Genomic DNA, 23295 nt, shown 5'->3' on the forward strand with positions numbered 1-23295 from the left:
TCCTTAAATAAGGGAGTAGTAAATTCAAGGGGGAAAAAAACAATATAATGGTATTACCAGTAGCTGGTTTGCATAAACACAAGTTGTTCAACATATTCTGGCAGCCATAGCATTCCCTTCTAAACAATATAGCTCATGCGCGGAGATTATGATAAAATTAATTTTATTATTACAGGGCCTCTCTGGAATGAATAGAACATAATATTTGTAGCCCAGGATTAAACTGTAGGGTCCTTGGTGCTCTCTAAGCTTGGTGGTTTTCTTTAAGACATTTCATTACCAAACTAGGTAACATCAACAGTGCACACTGATGATGTTATCTAGTTTGGAAATTAAATGTCCACAAGAAAATCAAGCTCAGAGAGCACCAAGAACCCCACCTCTCTGGAACATAGCATCCGGAACATCAACTGAGTTGTATAGCTACAACCCAATTTGATTAGAAATAACCTTGACTGAACATGATGTACACCTTTCATTTGGCACTAGGATGCTGATTGTAATCATAATCTGTGAATTCTTCTTTGGAATTGCACCAAAAAACAAACAAACCTACATGGATGCTAGATGGTGGAGAGGAAGAAATGCTCTGTGCAATAAAGTTCCTTCACTTAGAAACAGGTGATCTTGATGACATTCTGGAAGCCCTTAAACACCTGGCTGTTCTCCCAGGTCTTGTTTTTCTTCTCCCTGGTTTCTTCTCCCTGGCTGTTCCTTGCTTTATGCCTCTTGTTTGATATGGCATATATTTGCACTTATGGTGCAAATATATGCCATATTTGACCATAGTTGGTCAAATTTTCCATCTTATTCATTTATTTATTGTACATCAGGGGTGTCAAACTGGATGCATCACGCAAATGCCCCGCCCACCCCACCTCCGCAAATGGGAAAAATGTGAAACATCACGTGACGGCAATGTGATGTGATGAGTTTGACACCCGTTTTGTACATTGTATCTTGTTATTTTCAATTGTGCCAACACTTATTGCAACAAATACATAAATAAACAGTATTTTTAGAATTCTGGAGCACACCTAAACATCAGGGGTGGGTTCTAAATTTTTTTTACTACCGGTTCTGTGGGTGTGGCTGGGGGGGAGATGACTGAGTGGGTGTGGCCAACTTGACGTCACTCACGCACTCAGTACATGACCCCCACCAAGCCACGGCCACCAAAACGGTAAAAATTTTTGGGACTTTTTGACACTTTTTTTTTTAACACTTCGGCCCCATATCCAGGGCGGCACGCGGTGGGGTGGCAGTGGTCATCTCAGCTTTCCCTCCATTGCCCTTCCTGGCTGAAAAGCACCGCTTCTCACTCTGATGGGCCTTCCCCATGGTTGCAGCTGGAGCGGGCAAGCCAGGGGTGATGGCAATAGCAGAGTCTGGCACTTGGGGAGGGCAAGGTTAGCACACTCCCATCTCACCCTGCCTTGCACAGCCTCTGCCGGCTCAGCTGCAGCCATGATGAGCCAAGGAACTGTGTGGAGCCTCCTGCGTGTTGCACCCCCCTCCCAGCCTTTGCCCGTGCCTCTGCACCGTTTTCGGGTGCCCAGCTTACTGGGCTGCCCCGTCCCTGTCATGGCTGCAACGGCGGCAGCTTCGGGAGGTGCTGACAGCATGGAGGCGCGGGCGAAGGCTGGGGGGGATGCAACACATGGGAGGCTCCCCACAGTTCCTCAGCTCGTCTGGGCTGCAGCTGAGTCCTCTGCCCTGAGCTGGCAGACGGAGGCACCCCTCCCCAGCCAGATCTTTCCAGATTTGACTTGGAGGAAAGCGCAGTTCATGGTTGCTACATTTCGCTGTGCTGGATGAGCAAAGAGGAAGAAACAGCCAGTGCTCTTTATGGGAAAGTGTTTGGTGCAGCACAGCGAAATTTAACAGCCATGAGCCGTTCTTTCCTCCAAGTCTCATCTGAAAAGCCCTGCGTGGAGAGAAGCTCCTGTTTCCCTCTGACCTGGAGAACACGTGGACTGGAGCAGCTCTGTATTCTCCACTGGCTGTTTCTTCCTCTCTGCTCATCCAGCACAGTGAAATGTAGCAACCATGAGCTGCGCTTTCCTCCAAGTCAAATCCAGAATGATCTGGCTGGGAAGGGGTGCCTCCATCTGCCGGCTCAGGGCAGAGGACTCAGCTGCAGCCCAGACGAGCCGAGGAACTGCGGAGAACCTGCGGAGAACCGTTTTCGGGTGCCCAGCTTACCGGGCTGCCCCAGTCCCAGTTACAGCTCCAACGGTGGCAGCTTCGGGAGACACTGGTGGCACGGAGGCACAGGCAAAGGCTAGGAGGGGGGTGCAACATGTGAGGGGCTAAGCCCGCTTCCCTTCGCCTCCCCACACTTGTTTACCCATCCCAGAGAGCTCGGGCTACGCAGAGGATCTGGCCGCCTTCCTCACTGGTGTCACTCCTGAGTGAAGTCTTCCGTCCTCGGCTGTTGCAAAGAAGCGGCAGCTCCGGATGCACCATGCCTGCTTCATTCTCTTTGAGAGCAGCTTTGCAAAGCTGCTCTCAAAGAGAACGAAGTGGGTGTGGTGCACCTGCAGCTGCTGCTTCTTCGCAACAGCCAAGGACCTCTTCCACTTGGGGCTCCAAGCTGTGGGGAAGGTGGGGTTAGCTGCAATGCTGGCAGCTTCAGGGGGGCTCCTTCCCTCAGTTGTTTGTTTGTTTTACCTCGTGTAGGCGGCTATGCCGACTTCCTCCTTAAAAGCTGCTCCGCGCCTTTTGATCTTTCTCGGGTGCAGAGAATAGTGACCCTATGAAGGGACTGAGATTGCTGATGAACTTGGAAGCCAAGAGGCTTCTTTTCCACCAGCCGTTGGCGCAGGGTGCCGAAAAGACCTCTGGTTGCTGCTGCCATCTTTGCACATGCGCAGCTGAAGGACTTTTCGGCACCTGTGGCCAGGCAGCTGAGAGGCTTCTTGGATGCGTTGGGTGGGCGAACAAGCAGTGACTGGGGAACCGGTTCGGGGGCATGGCCAGGCTGCCTGTACTACCGGTTCGTAGAACTAGTCCCTAAAGTTACTACCTATTCGGTAGAACCGGGCAGAACCGGTAGGAACCCACCACTGCTACACATTCAAGGAAGAATGTATAATAAAAAGACCAGCAGAACTTCTCGGGTTCTGAATTTAAAGACACCCATTTAGACAGAATTTAAGTTCTTATTTGGCAATAGCTATAACCACACAATTATCAGTTGGAATGCCATTGTGGTCTTTTTTTTTAATGACATCTATATTTGTATAAGAAATCTAAACGTAGACAGGCTCTGCTTACTGAGTTCAACATGCTCCTTCTCCTCTTGATCCAGTTCACTTGGGAGCCGGTGGTTGCAAAGACAATTTAGCACAAGGCCAATGTGGCTCAATATGATGAAAGGTGGGGGGAGCCATGGCTTTTCACGGTATGTCATGATATAGCGGTAACGGTTGTATTTCCAGAGTTTGTTTGACATAGACTTCATATCAAAATAAACATTACTGCGGATTAAGAAGGAAAGGGAGAGGGTGGGTCAGATGGCTACTTTACAAACCATTTACAAACCACAAACTTTACAACCATTGACATGTTACGTCATATTTATATTAGACAGCACTTAAATTATATTTCTAGGGAACAAGAAGAAATACAGGTAGTCCTCGACTTGCAACAGTTTGTTAAATGACCAGTCAAAGTTACCACAGCACTGAAAAAAGACTGTTTTCCCTCTTACAACCATTGCAGCCTCCCTGTGGTCATGTGGCCATGATCAAAATTCAGACACTTGGCAACTGGCTCGTATTTGTGACAGTTACAGTGTCCTGGGGTCAGGGGATTCCCTTCTGTGACCTTCTGACAAGCAAAAGTCAATGGGGCAGCCGGATTCACTTAACAACAGTGTCATTAATTTAACAGCTTCAGTGATTCACTTAACAACTACAGGAGATTACCTAACAGGAAAAGGCATAAAATGGGGTAAAAGTCTCACTTAGCAACAAAAATTTGGGGCACTATTGTGGTTGAAAATCAAGAACTATCTGTATTCCTTTAAAAAACATAAATGGTGATTATATTCATGATGTTTTCACCAACCATTTGATTGTTCCTTTGCAACTCAGATATATACTGTATAACTCAGAGAAAAAAATTGCATGACTCTGATAAGAAAGACACCAAATGAAGTTTTTTTTAAGAGTTTGCTTTTTATGTCGAAGGTCTCACCTGCCCCTCACCCAAAGGTAATTATCATAAAGCCTATAAAAGTAAAAAAAATTCCTAGACATGTACAGAAAGGTAATAGGCAAGCAAGAATCTGCTGACAAAAATGTTCAGTGTTGAACTCATTTGTTAAGAATAGACAACATCTAGTAAAAAAAAAAATCATGATCATATTCTTGGACTTATTATGCTTTTTCTCCTAAGTAGTACCTTGGAATCTATTTATTATAGCTGAAGGAAGTTGATTTTTACTTCTATAAAATTTGTAAGCTAGATATACTATCATTAATAACAATAAAACAAACGTTAATACCCTACAGATGTGTCTGGACTATATTCCCCCAAATTTTCTTTGGAACTTTAATTCTAAAATGTCTTAAAATCATCAGGATAGGGATAGAAAAAAGCAATACTTACTTGAAGAAAGCAATAAGTAGATTCACCATAATTATATATTGTACAAAGAGGTACACTGCTTGAAGAAACGGGGTGAGGAATGAACCTGGAGGACAGTTTTTATCTAATTCACAAGCTGAAAAAAATATAAAAGAAACTATAAATCTGGCTTGTGAATGCTAACATAATTTTACAGCCATTCATGAATTAAATGCTCCAGCCAGTTTAAACCAAATAATGAAGTTTAATCAATTTGATGGTAGTGAATTAGCCATAAATGAATTACTTCCAACCATTTTCTGTATAATTGTTTCTTTTAGTTTTCATAATGAAAGACAAATTATGTATTTAGAGAATTTAATGACATCTGGCAAGAGAACAGAGTTCTTAGAAAAACACATATAATCTCACAATGTCTATTCTACATTAGGAAGGTTTTAAAGTCAGAGCAGTGGGTGAAAGCATCTGAAACTTATTGAACTACGACCTCATTAGAGATGATAGTATAATAATATTTAAGGTATAGTGCAATCTAAGATATCTAATCATCTACCTAATCATCTGGTCATTTAGCCTATTTTTCTTTCTTCCAGTAATTTGAAGCGTCTGAGACAGAATTCAGCTGGGAAATTCAGTCATCGAAGTCAGAAAGGATTATCCAGATATTAGAGCTTTTCATTGCAGTGAAATTGGAGAAGGATGAAATCATGCTTCATTGGTATTATAGGTTATAGAACATAATTAAGGAAAACATTTTCCACTGTTCATTATTACTAGCCACATAATAAGTGCCTGTGTTGATAAGTAAGCTATGCCTTTATTTATTTGTTTTATTTGTCCAATTTGTATTTCACAAAAAGTGACTCTGGGCAGCATACAGAAAAACCTACTGTTAAAGCATACTGACTATAAATCCATTAAAAACAATTAAAATAATAAATGTAAATAGAAGATTTAATGAATGTGATTTTAATTACATGAAATTTAAATGCGACATTTCAACAACAGCAGACATACCATCAATTTCTCCCGCATACACCTCACCAAATATCATCCAGTATGGTTGAAATACAATATCTCGTGCAAGAGTCCATGAAGGCTGCTCATTTGGAGAAAGTATTGCTTTCCGTGCAACACCAAAACTTAATAGTACTATGGCCATCATAATTACAATACAGAACATGTTTGCTGTCTGTAATGAAAAACAAAACAAGTATCATAATAGTAAGAATTTTAAAGCAAAGATAGTCTCTGTTGTTGCTTTTAATAAACCTGATTGTATAATCTATTAAGAAATTAAAGGCATTTTACAAGATACAAGGTTGCCAATTATTCAAAAAACATGAATAATAATAGCATATTTATTATCTATTTCCAATCAAATTAATGGGCTTTTTATAAATCCTGCTCCCAACATATCTGAACATTTAATCCAGTCATTCAAATGATCCAATATAAATAAGGAATTCTTTGCTAAGCATATTGTTCAAACTGGGGATCCTGCTTTGTTATTCTCAATGAATCCAAGATTTAAGTCAAAAATAAATTGTAAAATATGATTTATAATGGAAGAAAACGAAAAGAGAGATAGGGTAAGAGAGGTTATCAAGATACTTGTCTTAATACATAAAGCTGAATAAGTTCCTCATTTTATTAACAGGAGGTTCCAAGTGGGAACAACATCCACCAGAATGTATCTTGAATACGGTAAGTCAAGTGTTCTTCATCATCACATTTTATTATTCCATGTGTATTTCTGGTCCAGTATCGCAGTTCTATTGACTGTATGACCACAACTTTTCATTTATTTGTCTTTTATCTAACCTTTATTGTTGTTTATAAATAACTCAAGGTGGCAAACATAACTAACTAAATATTACTTCGGCCTCCTATTTTCCTCACAACAACAACCCCGGGAGGTGAAATGGGCTGAGAGAGAGTCAGGCTCAAAGTCACCCAGCTGGTTTTTCATGACTATAGCAGGACTAGAACTCATGATTTCATGGTTCTTAGGCACCTTGGAGAACTATTAAAGCCTAGCCTCGTTAAGAAAAGGTTATAATTATTCATAATAGCACCCAAGAGTACTTACCATTTTGCCTATCATTGTCAGATAGGGGCCAGCATGCTGATTCACAGCAAAAAAATCAAGAAGTCGAGCATACCAGAATATTATATCCAAACAGTAAATTAACCTTCCTGCTGTCTGAAGTGGAGGATTAGCCCAGCGCAAACCAAATCCGGTCATGAACAGGATGATAGCAATAAAGTCTGTAAAATTCCAGTATTCATAAATCCATACTTTCACCTTTTGGATGAACTTGCTTGGCTCTGAAATAAAAATCTAAAGGCAGAATGATTTGTTATAACATTACTATATAAACAAAAATACGCATCTCAAGTGAGTGACACAAGGCAAAGGAAAAAATGATACTCCATTTGACTTCTGAATCATTACAATGCAAATGCCCAACACCTCTACTACACTTACACATTAAATTAATATTCTCCAGAAATGAAATAATAGTTGTCAACATCATTTGTTATATTTATTTTTTCATCCATAAAACACAAATTAAGATGCTTTAATTACTATGAATTATCAGCTTGAAATAGATATAGTTTTACATTTTATGTAAGCTAAATTGTAATGATAATTTAGAAAGAAGCCAATTTTAAATTTTCAAAGATCTTTGTTTATTTTCAAAGTTAATATTTTGCCAGATATGGGTTATTTCGGATAACAAGAAAATTTATCCTGATTCAGATTTGCTTCAGAGCAGGGAATGATGTCTTCTTAGAGAGCTGCAATGTACCCAAATGGCACATATTGACCATATCTTCAACTCCCCATTTTCTCCTAATCAGCTGGAACTTGGGAGGCAGAGAATAGATGGGGGCGGGGGCTAGTTAGAATTTTTACTACCAGTTCTCTGAACTACTCAAAATTTCCATTACCGGTTCTCCAGAACTGGTCAGAACCTGCTGAAACCCACCTCTGATCTACTGAAAAGAAAATTTCAAATTTCAAGAATTCCAAGGAAAGATCATAGACAAAATGCATAAAACCTGACAAAAATCCATGAATAAATTAGATGTGACCTTCCCCCTACTGTTTGATAATAATAAAGAAGACACAAAGTAATTAGACCTCCACTTACTATTCAAGTATTTGCAATAGAAAATCGAGGCAGCAAAAAAAATTAGAATGTATCAGTTTTGCTGTATCCTTCCCCTGCCATGCCCACCAAGCCACACCCACAGAACTGGTAGTAAAAAAATTTGAAACCCACCACTGCAGTATATGCGATCCTGCATCATTCATGCTTTATTTTCCCGGTTAATTTTTTAATCAGATCTTCCTCCATAGCTTCTAGGAGGGTTTATCAGTTATCTATTACTTAATTGTACCCAAGCAATGAATACTCTCTGGGAGGAATAATCTTTATGTATAAAATGGTGACACTCAAATATCTTGACAAGTTCACTTGGACATAGCTCATGTTTCTCCCTGGGGTTTACCTCTAAATAATAACATCTTCATATTGAAGATTCATACTGAAGTTAAAACATCCCCAATACAACAGGGTGGGGGGCTCACATCAGGATTACTGATCAACCACATATCAAGACCACAAAATTACTATCATACAGCAACTCAAGTTCCTTGTGTTCATGATGAGAATAAAATATCTGCACACAGAAACCTGATGTCCAAATGAAGATCCATGAATACAGTAAGTTGTAAATTGAAAATCTAAGTTATGGCCTATATTTGAATAGAATAGAATTTTTTTATTGGCCAAGTGTGATTGGCCACACAAGGAATTTGTCTTGGTGCATACCCTCCCGGTGTACATACAAGAAAAGATACATTCGTCAAGAATTATAAAGTACAACACTTAATGATAGTCATAGGGTACAAATAAGCAATCAGGAACCAATCAATATCAATATAAATCGTAAGGATACAAGCAGCAACGTTACAGTCATACAGTCATAAGTGGAAGGATAGCCCATATCTTAGACTTTCAATTTACAATTTACCTGTGAAAGTATTCATGGTCTGGGGTTCAGAAGCGCATGCATGAAGGTTGCAGATAAAAAAGACTATTAAGTTCCTTGGTCTGGAAAACCTTCATTTTGCATGCAGATTGTGCAACAACAAGTTAATGAAATTGTGTTCTTATTGCTTTAAATGTTTTTTTTTTAGTAAATAGTAAGTAGTCTATGATTCCTAAAAGTCATTATCATCCCTGATCAAGCCTAATTGTCTTGATGGTTAATAGATATTTGGAAGATTCATTTCTGCAACTTGGGAAAAAATGATTAGGGTTGCTAACTGGCAAGATGACAGAAAGACATCACTCACTGAAACTTTGGAACAATGGTTGGGGGCCTTCAGCAGAAGGAACAATTGAAATTACTCAAATTACTTAATCAACCACTGTTCAAAAACCCTGAATCTCTGATTTTTGCTAGTTCTTCCAACTGAAATGTATTTCTACTTCTATGTCTATTTGTTCTCTGTTTCATTAGAGCGACCAAAGGGCTGCAATAGTTATACCTGTGTTTAAAATATAGCTAGCCCTCTGGCAAAATGAAATATTAATAAACAGCATACAAAATCAAGGAAGCAGAAGGGAAATTAAAAGAATTTGGTCAAATGAAGTATGAATTAATAGATTAGCTTTATTCTGATACAAAAAGAAAAAAAAACACAAATCCTTGCCATTTTTAAAAGGCATGCCAATCCTGAAAGAAAATTTTTTTGACATTACAAGAAGAAAAATTTAGTGCCGGGCGGAGGGTTTCTGGAACAATAAGAGTGCCCTTCAGGGCTTTTTCAGCAATGCAAATTATGAACTGGAAACTTTGGAAGGTCATAAAAAAGATTTCTTAACACATTATACAGTACGAACTAATTATACACTGCTATGATCATGCTGATAAGCTCCGAAGTGAAGGGGTGATGTTAAAATAGAGAAACATATAAATGATTCTGGGTGTACGAGTCCCGTTGAGATGAAGGATACTATTAGAAAAGATGCTAATATTTAAAGAAATGTTGGTCAGGAGTTAGCAATTACTTGAAACAATCTAAGAGGCAAATGCATAGAGTTAACAACTTGTGATGTTAATTACCCAGTGGTGGAATTCAGCCAGTTCGCACCACTTCAGGAGAACTGGTTGTTAACTTTCTGAGCAGTTTGACAAACTGGTTGTTAAAAGAAATCATTAGGGCAGAGAACCGGTTGTTAAATTACTTGAATCCCACCACTGTAATTACCCATATATACAACACAACGTTCTGCAAAATTATACTTGGTAAATCAAGAATCAGTGCACAAGGAATAGTTTCACAATTACTTGCTCCATCAAAGCCGAATCTCTAGTATACACATAGACAACACTTAGTTAATTTGTACACTTAGGATTGAATTTTTTTAGAGGAGGAGTGCACAGCATTTCTTGGACAAAATTCAGTCTTTAAATTGTATGGTAAAAATTGCACTCTGAAAAGAAAGAGGCAAAAGCAGTAAAAAAAAAGTATGTTTGATTTCTATTTAATGTATATATTTACCTATTGCATTTTAAATTATAATTAGGTAACAATGTTTGGTTCCGGGATCAAATGCATCAGCAAAAAGCTGAAAAGCCTAAATGGCCCCTGCCAACCCCAGTTCTGTGAAATTGGGGGAAAGGGGAATACCGGAAAACAAAAATGCTGCCCACAATTGTTACTTACCACTCACCCACTCAAAAAAATAGATTGTTCAAAGGCTGCATTCCCAATGCACATTTTTTACTCTTGTTTAGTTTTGTTTTCGCAAATTATGTAATATTAATATTTTCAAGAAAAAAAGTAAATGGATCAAAAATTCCTGTATATTTATTTTGTCGTTCAAATATAGCTAGTCCTTGACTTACAACAGTTTTTGTTTAGTGACTGTTCAAAGAACAACAGCATGAAAAAAGTGAGTTATGACCATTTTTCAGTTATGACAGCTGCATCATCCGTATGTGATGTGATCAAAATTCAGACTCTTGGCAACTGATACTACCTTAACAACTGCAGTGATTCACTTAACAATTGTGGCAAGAAAGCTCATAAAATGAGGCAAGATTCACTTAAATGCTGTCTTGCAACAGAAATTTTGGGCTCAGTTGTGGCCATAAATCGAAGACTACCTGTAATTTTACATATACCTGGATGTACTTGTATATAAGAATTAACTACTACAGCAATAACGCTAGCATTAAATAAAGGGCCTACCTCTCTGACTTTCTCAATGGAGGTAGTAAAAATGTAGGTGATCACAAGCCATTCCTGGGCACTGGGGGTTGGTTTCATCTTCACCAGGATTGTGTAAGTAAACAGCATAAGAAAGACTAAATAGGCCATCTAGCAAATATACAATAAACATTTTATGATTGACAGCTGTGACAAAAACGAGCAATTTTTGTCATAAAGCATTGTTATTCCATCATTCCTTCACTTGCCTCAACTTGATATTGCGAACAGTAAGACCATAGAACCAAACAAATACGCAGATTTATATTTAATAATCTCATTTTCTTATCAATGCAATATTCTCAGGAAAATAAAGTCCATTTCATTATTTCAAATAAGATCATTTTGCAATATATTATTGCAAATATTGAAAATCTAAAGTAAATAAGTAAAATAAAATTCAACCAGTTAAATTACTTAAAATGTCAACATTCTTATTCTCTCTCATGAATAGGTCTGTTTCAGTAGCATGCAGAGGGATTGAGTTATCGATACACATTTAAAACATTCAGGGTAACGTCAATAACTGACCGTATGGAACCAGAACTTGACAATAGGGGTGTTGTAGAATTCATAGATTTTCCTCATTCCAAGAAGGTTTTGTTGTTCATTGTTGTTGGGAAAAGGTGGTTTTTCAGCTTGTTTCTCAACCTCTTTCTCAAAATCATAATTGTTCTTTTAAAAAAATATGAAATGTTTAAATTAGTTGCCATCCAACTAAATAAATCAATTCCAGTATATGTAAATAAGCAAATATTCTGAATGAATCAATCCACTGTAAGTATTTCCGAATTGGTGAGATGCAGGCAACAGTATGTTGGCTTGCAAAGTAGTCTCTATAGATCCAGCTTGCGTAGACTGGCATGAATATGCTTTGTTTGGGACTGGGACTAGGGAAGAAATGGCAAAGTGAAGACAGCTCTGCTAAGAATGGAGCCTATGACTGCGGTCAAATGAAGACCCAATAAGTAGGCTGGCTCTTTATAATTCCTCTCTAGACAAATCTACATTAGAATTGTGATAGCTTTTTGCAACCTTTTGACAAGCAATGTTAATGGGGACGCCACTTAACATGCATATTACTAACTTAACAGTGATTCATTTGTGGTAAAAAGATCTTAAATGGGGCAAAATTCATTTAACAACTTTCTTGCTTAGCCACAGAAATTTTGAGCTCAATTGTGGTAATTATTCGAAGACCTCCTGTATCTTGCTATCTGCCATTTATTTATCACATCTGTGGCACACATAGTTATTCAATTATGACAATTAGAAAATGTGAAGCATGAAACTGACACTTTTGCTGAGATTCTCCTTAGTCCAAAATCTCCCATTCAAGAGAAAAGTCACATGTGAACAATGCATAGTCTAGCTAGAAATTAACATAATGATTTCAAATGGCCACAAACTCTTAAAAGAACAACATTCAGATCCTGTTCTAAAAAAATAAGATTTTTTTAAGATCTCATAGTCTGAAGACAGTCTGTCATCTATAATATGAAAGATGAAAGACCAATCTGCAGTATATTATTAAGTGGGCATGAATGACTGAAAGAGAGAAAACAGGATAAGAGATGAGAATATACTAGAGAAGAGTGGTAGAGCCCAGTCAAATGATATAGAAAAGATACGAGGAGTCCTAGGTACTGTCTGAGTTTGCTTGTTTTCTTGCTGACATTTCATTACTCAAACTAGATAACATCATCAGTACTAGCAAATCTGATAATGCTCTAGTTTGGGTAAGGAAATGTCGCAAAAAAACAAGCAAGTTCAGAGAGCAACAAGGACCCTTCATGTCAACTCTGAGCTACAAATATTCTCCTTTATTAATACATAAGATAAAGGGAAAGGTTCCCCTCGCAATATGCTCATCTCCATTTCAAAACCAAAGAGCCAGCGCTGTCCGAAGATGTCTCTGTGGTCATGTGGCCGTCATGACTAAATGCCAAAGGCACACAGAACACTGTTACCTTCCCATCAAAGGTGGTCCCTATTTTTCTACTTACATTTTTTATGTGCTTTCAAACTGCTAGGTTGGCAGAAGCTGGGACAAGTAACAGGAGCTCACTCTGTTACGCGGTACTAGGAATTCGAACCGCTGAACTGCCGACCTTTTGATCGACAAGCTCAGCGTCTTAGCCTCTGAGCCACCACGTCCCTTATTAATACATAAACCTGCCCCTAAAACTTTCTAAGATCGACATTTTTCTTCTGACACAATATTTAAACCAGAACTATTCCTAACAAAAAAAAATCTGCTTTTACTCCATTCAATAAAATGAAATCCAAATCTGGTTGGTTTACACACTCACCAATGATAAATTATCTTTTCCACTGGTGGTGTTGGGATCACCATGGTACCACGTGAATTGGTGGGGGTCCTGCGATTGAGGCACATGGGACATTTCAGCCTTGCTTTTAAAGTCCAGCATCAAGATGGTGGGAGGTAGAAGAATACTTAGAATCACCTAAAAGAGCATCAAAATTTTATTATGAATGGAGTTTTTTTTTATTCTTAATATTAGACAGCAATAGTTATTATTGGACAATAACTACACAGCAGCTTTTAAAAAGCAAATCCCATCCTGACATCTTGGCATCTAAAATTTGCCAAAGATTAATTTGGCTACTCTAATCCAATATTTTGCACTGAAGCTAGTCTGATTACAGGCCCATCATGCTGCAGTTCCATAAACTGTTTTATCTCAGTGCACTTTGGTTCCAAACAACTGATTTATGGGTGTCTATCTTGGGCTTTAATTGTTTTATTTATTTAGCAGATTTTTATGCCAACTGTCAGACTTGCACGCCTCTTTGATGGTCATATATAGAGAAAACAACAAGATGATACTAAAACTACAGGTAAAAATAATTCAAAAACCACATTAAAATATATAATTTATGTTTTACATATAAATATATTATATGGTTTAACTGTGTATGTGTGTGTGTCTGTGTGTACACTGAATCATATGTATGGTTTATCTTAAGTTACTTATTTATTTGATTTCTATAGCCATCCATCTCAGCAAGTGACTGACCGATATACATCACAAAACATAAAAACAATTAAACTATTACAGTAATGCAAAACATTCAAAATATTCGAAGAGACATTTGTTCGGCAGGCTGAGGTAAAAAGGCAGTCCCGGAACCAGTGAAATCTGGGGGCTGGGCAGGGGACAGAATGTATCGGTCCTCAGTGTGGAAGGGATTGCCACTCTCAATTTGGCCTTTTCAGTCACACTAGATGCTGTTTTAGGATCTCTTTCCAGAGCACGATACAATAGTCTTTTGGGACTGAAGGATGCCAATGCAATGAATGCAAAATACAAAAAGACACAAAACCAAGTCTACAAAAGGCCAACAGAATATCTGAAGGGAGGCTATTCCAGAAGGTAGAGGCTGTGACATAGAAGGCACATTTCTTAGCTGAGGGGAGCTACAACCTGAATTGAACTGGTAGAAATAACTGGGAGAAGATTTCCCTTAGGAAACCCAGCTCCAAGCCACAAAGGGCTTTATAGGTGATAACTAGCACCCAGAAACACATGGGCAACCAATGTAGCTCTTGAAGCAGCAGCGTCACATGTGTTAAATACATTCACAAAAATAGGCCTGGAAAATGCACTCCATGATTAGGAATGAAAATTGTTTTATATCCATGTCTTTTTACTACATATCAAGAAAAGCAAGTGGCCATTATTGACATATATGGGTTTGAAGATTAGAAAAAATTAGGTAACTGAAAAAATGAAAGTACTATTGAAAGCCAGTTTGATGCAGTGGTTAAGGCACCAGAAGAACATGAGTTCTTTCACCAAAAGAACATGAGTTCAAGTTCACCACAGCCATGAAATGGCTGAATGATTTTGGGCCTCTCTCTCTCTTCCTCCCCCACTCTTTCAGCCCAATCCACCTCACAAGGTTGTTGTTGTAGGGAAAATAGAGGAGGAAGGTGTTTTGGATATGTCTGCCACCTTGAGTTATTTGTAAAAATAAAGGCGAAATACAAACAAATAAAACAAACAAACAAACAAATAAATAAATAAATAAAATAAACCTTAGAGGAAGAGGTCAATTTGAATTTATACTTATACCATTGTAAAAGAAAACTGTCACTTCTTTATATTTCTTTTTCTTTCTTCCTGCACTTTTTCTTTTTTTAATCTTATTTTTTTTTATTAGTGTTTTCTCTTTTTAATGAAAAAAAAATCCAATAAAATTTTCTTATAAAAAACAAAGTTACTATGAAACAATCAAATGTAGGAGTGTTATAATCTATGTTTATTTTAGCAGCAGAGGCAAAGGGATTCTACGAGACTGCGAAACATAAATGAGTTTTATGTTACAAGAGTACAGAGTCCATTCCTTCCCCACCATAATCCAAGGAAGAAATGCTTTCAAAGAGATAACCCACAGTTCAGAGTTTGAGAAACAGGAAAGAGTACCTTATAAGTTACCATTGAGTTCTCATTTGTTTGTTGTGTCAGAGAAATTACGTGCAGTTTTTCTCCTGCATTTTTGTCACTTCATCAGAAATTCTGGTGTTACCAGAATCTGAAAAAGTATGCGTAGATGTAGGCAATTATAGTCCCTTTTATGACTTGTGGACTTCAATTCCCAGAATTCCAGAGTCAGAATTCAAGAATTCTGGTAGCTGAAGTTGAGGGTCATAAAGAGACCATAGTTTTCCATCCCTGGAATAGATGCATGTCTAGATGGTTCAGGCACTTCCTCTGGATACACCCATACATTCCACTTACTCTTTCTCACCTGCTGTCCAGAACTCACAGTTACATACTGTAGTCCTCCAATCCATTAATTGATGAACCATGTACTATTCAGGTATAACAATATTATGCGATATTGGATTTGTGGTTGTTCCGGAATTCAACTTTACTGCATTGCTCACACGATCAAAATTATGAAACTGACAAAAACTTTCCTCATCCTGCATTGGTACAAACATATCCTGGAAACATTTTTTTTTAAATCTTCTCTTTCCCAATGATGTTGCTTTCATTTCATCCATGAATGAAACAGGTCATCTACAACTGTAGTGGTATTAAAAAAATAATTTTCCTCATATTCTGAAACTGACCAAGATGTATGAAAATGATAAAGCTTTAGCAGCTATTACGTTGAAAGGAGGTTAGGTGATTGATAGTGATTGACAGAGACCAAAAAGAGAGTCAAACAGATTAGAAATTGTAATGGGGGCAGTTAATTTCTCAATTACATCTTTGAAAAGACCAGGATAAGTGAACAATATTATGAGATTACCTCAGCAATGAGGGCTTTCTCTCTTGAAACTAAAACCACTGAACTAAAATGAAGGAAGCCTTCGTATAATTCCAGTCTAAGCACCTCCAACTGTGTAGCCCAAGGCTGGAGAAATGCTTTTGGTTTAGACGAAGAACAAATTGTTTACCTTAAACCAGGAATTCTTTCTCATTTTCAGGCGCCCCATCCACATATCAGTCAACAGCATCTGGGTGCATGTGTGAGACACAAAAGGTCTCAAACCTACTGACACAGCCAGTTTCAGACATGTTGAATTACTCCAATTCTTCAGCTCATATGTCAACAGCTTCATGGCCATCTGCTCATTTTGTTTGAATGCATTATCTAACACATCTAGAGCAAGCTGCCCAAACTCACTATAACAGCAAAATAAAACAGGGCGGGGGAGGAGAGTTGTGACTGTTAGAATAGAATTAATCATAGTAGCGAAGGTGTGTTTGCAGGCATCTCTGTATCATACGTGCAACATGACTCTAAACATTTTCTTGAATGAGAATTATGCCAAGCGATATTAAGAGAGCAGTCATATACATCACTATGTTTTTTATAGTTTTAAAGTAAGCTATTTCTTTCAGAAAATCCAAGCATCCTTCTATAATTTATTCTGAAAATCATAGGCTCATATTATTATTTTTTATTTTTTACTAGTATCAAATACATGTATGAAAACTACAGGGGAACTAATTAAGGGAAGGCCATGGTGTTTCAGAATTTGAAATTTTGTTTTTAAAATAGATTTTGTGTTTTCTGCTTCAAAATGGCAAGAAAATAGCCTTGGTGATCTTGGTCAAAGGGGGGAAATTAAAAAGGGCTCAAGGCTTTTATATATCCCTCTGGTGCCTATTCCTTGATTTATAGTAAAACTCTCATCAGCTTTAATAGATTCCAGCTATATTTTTTAAACCTATTTTACTACAATCATACACATAATTACTCAGCTATTAATCCCATTATGTCTAACAAGAGTTAGTCTTTTATACTTCCTATCGTACTCTATTAATCAGATAAAGTGAAGATGAATCACAGATAGGAACAAAAAGAAGAGATAAGTTTCACTCTGATGCTATGAAATAATAACTCATTTTAGGAATAATGCCAAAATTTCAATAGATTTTAACCTAGGCATCATTCAGAAACACGAAATAAAGTATCTCAAATAATGAAATTAAACATATAGGACCATCAGCTCAAAAATAGTTCATAAAAATATAAAAAGGTAAAGGTAAAGGTTCCCCTTGCACATACGTGCTAGTCGTTGCCGACTCTAGGGGGGCGGTGCTCATCTCTGTTTCAAAGCCGAAGAGACAGCGCTGTCCGAAGACGTCTCCGTGGTCATGTGGCCGGCATGACTCAACACCAAAGGCTCACGGAATGCTGTTACCTTCCCACCAAGGTGGTCCCTATTTTTTCTACTTGCATTTTTACGTACTTTCGAAACTGCTAGGTTGGCAGAAGCTAGGACAAGTAACGGGAGCTCACGGCAGCACTAGGGATTCGAACCACTGAGCTGCCGACCTTTTGATCGACAAGCTTAATGTCCTAGCCCCTGAGCCACCGTGTCCCCCTTCATAAATAAACCAGAATTTGTATTCATCATTTTTTATATAACATGATGTACTGCAGCATAATAAAAAATAAAGAATGCACATAAGACATAAGAATTCTAGACAAAAATTTGAATTTTTTCAAATGTTTAGGGATGATTAAATATATTTCAAGCTGGCTCTTTGCACACAGATCAAATTTCACCTGCCATAACATAAAACTGTGTTAAGCAACCAAGAGAAAAGTATCTAATTGTTTTAAGTACTGCAGATAGTTATTATCTGAAGTGAAAGAAAAATCCCTACTGTGAATACTTCTTCAGTTCTTCTGCTGTATCATCCTCCATGTTGCATTGTTTGGCTTCACGTGCCATGGCTCTATAGAGTTTGCAAGCTACCACAGCCTTGACCATTGCTTCCTTTCCATGCTGCCAGAAGAACATAGCCATCTTCTGCCTTTTCATCAAAACCGCCCAAACCAAGAGATCATTGTAGGGGTAAATAAAGCCAACTGACTCTTGGTCATCAAATACTGTGAATTCATCTTTGACCTTCTTCTTGGATTTATGGAGATTTGTTGATTTTTCCTATACGTTAATGAGTAAAAAGTCAATATAAGTCCTTAAACTTTTAACCTTTTGTTCCTATTTTTTTTCTCTCAGTTAAGCTTAGTTTTATGTCTTCTACAAAGTTAGAAGAAGAAGTAGGAATAAGTAATGCTTAAAAGACAAAAACATCGTATGGAAAATTGCAAGTTCACAAATGGAACTGCAGTATGTGAAACAACTGTCAGAAAACTATGCAATGACTAATATTAATGTTTTTTTGTGGTTGGCTTGTACCTAGGCAATTAAATACACATAAGGTGTCTTTGAAACAAGTACTAGCACAAGTACAGATAAATACAAAGTCCACAACCCAGACCACAATTTCAACAGCTACAATTCAAAACTAGGGAAAGCTCCCAAGTCTCATCAAGTGGGGAGGACTAATAGCCGGCTATATTTATTCTGTTGCCTTTATGGAGAAGCCTTATTCTGCTTCACTTATGATGCCAGTGAATACTTATATCCTTACAGATTTAACCTAAAACCAGAAGTAGGTTTCAGATATTGTTACCACGGGTTTGCCCCCCCCCCACATGCGCGCTTGGTTTGCGTATTTGCACACCTTCCGCGCATGCGCCCGGCCTTCTGAGCATCTATTCAGCCTCAAAAACATGCCTAAATAGGACGGCATAGCGCCAGGAAAGGCAGGCCTACCCACGATGTCCACTACCGATTCGGTGGAACCGGTCTGAACCAACGGAATACCACCTCTGCCTAAAACAGATTGAGAAAAGCAATTGGTGGATTCTCTTGGCTTTGTTTTTCTGTCAGTGAATTAAAAAAAACCCCACAATCATTCTCTTTAATGTGTGATACGACAAGAATGGGATAATATAGGAAAATGCTTGAATGGAAAATGGACAGATGCTGGAACTTGTTTATACTTTAGGCATCTGTCAGATCGCCTGACAGAAAGGTTGCATGCCTAGAAATACTCTAGATGTGTGATCTATTGACTGGATTATTTCTGAATTTAGGTCTAGCAATCTTTTGAAAAAAACCACTAAACCTGTGTCTAAAACCAGCCAGCCTGATAGTTGCAGGCAAAGAGGAGAAAATGCAGGGAACATCATGGTGCTGAGTCCCAGTTCACTCTGCACTTTCCACCAAATCTGTGCCCTGCCAGTTGGACTAATTGATGAAAAGAAAGGATGTGGGATAAAGAGTAATTGATCAAGAGACTGATTGTTAAAAATACGCCGAAGGCTTCATAAGGAGCCCACATTAAGAAATGACAGCACTTCAGAAAGGTATTAGATAGGCAGATGTTTCTGCAGAATCCAGGTATCTAGTCTCCTTTGCAGTCAAAGGCAAAATGGCCATGGAGAGTAGTGCACAGAGATTGGAGCAGAAGGCCTGTTCTTATAGCAGCTAAGGAACAGGGCATATCTTACGCTCTGTCAATTATATTATCAATAAAGTAGTCTAGATCATGTCCATGACCAAAAAAAAATGTGTTGGGAGAAGTGAGTAAGCACCACTTTAACAACTAGAGCAGTTTTAAAGTTCAGCTAATGATGATTTGCTGCAGTTGGAAGCTGTCAATGAAATGAAAACAATGTCATTAAAAAATATTGCTGGGACGTGTTTATGCTTCACTTTTTGTATTGGGATATGAGGGTGAGCAATCAAATAGGAAACTGTCTAAAGAAACATTTATTTATCGTTAGAAGACCATGACTATTCAGGGGTCAAGCAATAAACTGGAGTATAATTTATGATGAGCCATAATTCCAATTCTATAACTTTGTAATCGGTAATATTTCTAATTCTATCATCAGGCACATCTAGCAGGAAACAAAAATTAGTGAAGAGCTTCTCAAAGATGTAGGTGAGCTGAGAATTATTTGTTCCCTTAGAAAAACCCTACAATAACAAGAACTTTTGCAGACAGTCAAGTCTTGAGTAAGATCTATTCAGTCTATTCCTTAGCTTAAGCTGGCTCAGGCAGGTTAAAGTGTTTCCCAACGATCTCTGTCTATTATCTGACTTCAGCAAATACTTGAAACCTTTCTCTCCCTCTCACTGGACAGACTAAAACAAGAAAAGTATAGAAAGCCAGCACGGTAGTATTTCTAGCTCTTTTCTGATTCAACCTTGTCTCAATGCACTAAAGGAAAAAAAAATTAAAGTATGCCTGCTGCTTTCATCTTGTCAAGTGAACAAACAGGATCTCCAGTCTAATGCCCTTTCAAGAAACTGTACAAGTAAGATTCACAGTACTTTGTATTTGTAGGGCTGAGCTGTTCTGATAAACTGGGAATGCAAAGTATTTTCAGCAGTTCCACTTCGACTCCCAGTCTGATTAACCTGATGAAGCGAGAGGTTCTGTGCCAGCCTGGAGACAACATCTTGATTCTAATGATTCATTGTGAAATAGAAAGAAAGAGTTTAATTAAGACTAGGTTGCACAAACGATATATCCTGGTCATGACAATGCTGATTAATATGCATGCATACATGCAAAACGATCCTTTCCCACCCACTAAGTTAATGTGCTTATAAAACTATACAGGATTTCATTTGCTTTACAAAAAGCACGTGTCATGGTTTGCAAGCTAAGCAAAAAATAAGTACAGCAATTCTTCAACATTTCTTGGATATCAAGGAAGTACACTTTAAGTTAAACTCAATGTTTACAACTAGCTTTTGAAAATAGCCCTGTTTTATTTCTTTATTAGATTTATATCTCAGGTTTTGTACAGGAGTTCAAAGCAACTCCTTAGTGCTCCCTCGGACACAAGAACAGTTTTTTCCCGAAGGCCATCACTCTGCTAAACAAATAATTCCCTCAACACTGTCAAACTATTTACTAAATCTGCACTACTATTAATCTTCTCATCGTTCCCATCACCAATCTCTTTCCACTTATGACTGTATGACTGTAACTTTGTTGCTGGTAATCCTTATAATTTACATTGATATTGATTGTTCCTGATTGCTTATTTATACCCTATGATTATCAAGCTTGACATAGAGTAAGCCGCCCTGAGTCTTCGGAGAAGGGCGGGATATAAATGCAAATAAAAAAAAAAGTGTTGTATCATTAAGTGTTAAATTGTACCTTATGACCATCATTTGTGTTGTAAATGTTGCACCTTGATGAAGGTATCTTTTCTTTTGTGTACACTGAGAGCATATGCACCAAGACAAATTCCTTGTGTGTCCAATCACACTTGGGCAATAAATAAATAAATTCTAAATTCTAAATTTACCGCACAGCTGCAACTCTGTGGTGTAGATTGGGTCAATATTTTAAAAGAAATAGTCACACATCTGAAATATTACACGGATTGTGTACTGATCTAATCATCTCAAATTTACACTTAAAGCAAAAGAATAGAATTTTCTTCATTCTTCCATCCCTCTCCACATTAGTTGAGCTTCCTTTGGTAAGAATTACAAAATCAGCATAAGGAAAGCATAAGGAAGGTAAGAAATAATGATGATCTGTGAACAAGGATGCTTCCCATACAATGTAAGAAAATGTGGCATGGAATCATGGGCTTGTTTACCTTATGTTTCCTGTAAATATTATTGTATAAAATTCTGAAATGTTTTCTTGTGTAGCTGCTTTGATAAGCTCCACCAATCAAGTATTCTATAACCAATCCAATATCAATCAACGATATTTTATAGTCCACTGGAAGAGTACTCTGTAATACAAATATTGAACATCTTACATTGCAACAAATACTTGTTTTGTAATATATTTAAGAAATTGTTTTCACATCCCAGAAAAATCTTTCAACAGCATTATTCTTCCCACCTTGTGGTGAATTCAAGACATTAGTTTTGTTAAAATTTCCTCTCATGTTTTTGATTAAACTGTGATTAATATAAAACTTTTCTAGGCTACAGTTCATTCATTTTTATTTCCTGGGCCAAAATTGAAGCCAGTTAGCTACAAAACACTGTAATTTAGTATGGTGTCATAAAAGCCAGTGACACTATTATTTGACAAGATTTTTAAAATCGAGAAAACTACCAAACAAATAAAACAAGGAGATAAAAGTCAAATTATCTGATGGCCAAATAGAGTGCCTGAAATAAAATAAAATATTTCCTATATAATTTTATGTTTTTACAGAAAGTTAACTTGAATATTGAATATAAGAATATCTTTGTTGTTACTTTAGCTACTGAAGAACACTTAACTAGAACAAAGTTTCACAGTTTACATATACTTTCATTGTAGTAATAACCTATGGGCAGTTAATAGTTTTTACCATTTTACCAAAATTCTTTAAATTTTTATATCTTTAATTAGAAAATACCCATATATCTTCCTCAGTAACAATAGCTCAAGACGAAAAGGAATGAAGGACATTTCACAGAAGAATTTTCAATTAGAAAATTTTATTTAGTACCACCTTTTTTTTTATTACAGCAATTGCTATGGACCACTAGAATTAAAATTCTTCTAAGAAATATATACCAAGGATGTCCAACCTTGGCAATTAGACTTGCATGGCTGGCTGGGAATTCTGTGAGTGGAAATCCACATATTTTAACGTTGCCAAGGCTGGCACCCCTGATATATACATTTATTAATAACAAATAGTGATAAATTACTGCCTATAAAAGCCCTTGCTCTTCATATTTTAGAAAGGAATTACCTGTTTCACATCACAAAGAAGATGATGCAAAAGTAGATTTGTTGGCCCTTGTTTCTGGAATTTAGAAATAAAAAAAATAACATGAATAAATGAATAGCATAAAAAAATATCACAAAAATAATATTTAATTACAGTATTTCTGTAATTGTTCGTGAGTTTTCAAAAGCTTTTGAGAGACTTCCATGAAGAAATTGTGTGAAAACTTCAGAATTGCACAAGACTTCAAATGTCTTTTACAAGAACTTGCAAAATCTCAGCATGCGATTGTCAAAAAGTATTCTTCAAAACAGAAAGCAATTATTGGGACTGAGATCACATTCTGGACC

The 23295-nt window shown here is 37.4% G+C and overlaps 1 protein-coding gene across 1 annotated transcript in view; it reads right to left on the minus strand.

Moving 5' to 3' along the window:
• TRPM6 (transient receptor potential cation channel subfamily M member 6) overlaps positions 1–23295 on the minus strand; it is a 66267-nt gene that overhangs the window by 6599 nt on the left and 36373 nt on the right. The window contains exons 14-25 of the mRNA XM_058173146.1: positions 22970–23023; positions 21866–22006; positions 20574–20678; positions 18049–18329; positions 16326–16554; positions 13204–13359; positions 11423–11566; positions 10874–11002; positions 6689–6940; positions 5614–5788; positions 4618–4732; positions 3280–3482 (exon numbers count right to left, since the gene is read on the minus strand). Coding sequence (XP_058029129.1) covers positions 3280–3482; positions 4618–4732; positions 5614–5788; positions 6689–6940; positions 10874–11002; positions 11423–11566; positions 13204–13359; positions 16326–16554; positions 18049–18329; positions 20574–20678; positions 21866–22006; positions 22970–23023 — 1984 coding nt within the window. The remainder of the gene's footprint in view (positions 1–3279; positions 3483–4617; positions 4733–5613; positions 5789–6688; positions 6941–10873; positions 11003–11422; positions 11567–13203; positions 13360–16325; positions 16555–18048; positions 18330–20573; positions 20679–21865; positions 22007–22969; positions 23024–23295) is intronic.

This window comes from Ahaetulla prasina, chromosome 2 (genome assembly GCF_028640845.1).
Source record: "Ahaetulla prasina isolate Xishuangbanna chromosome 2, ASM2864084v1, whole genome shotgun sequence".
Lineage (NCBI taxonomy): Eukaryota > Metazoa > Chordata > Lepidosauria > Squamata > Colubridae > Ahaetulla > Ahaetulla prasina.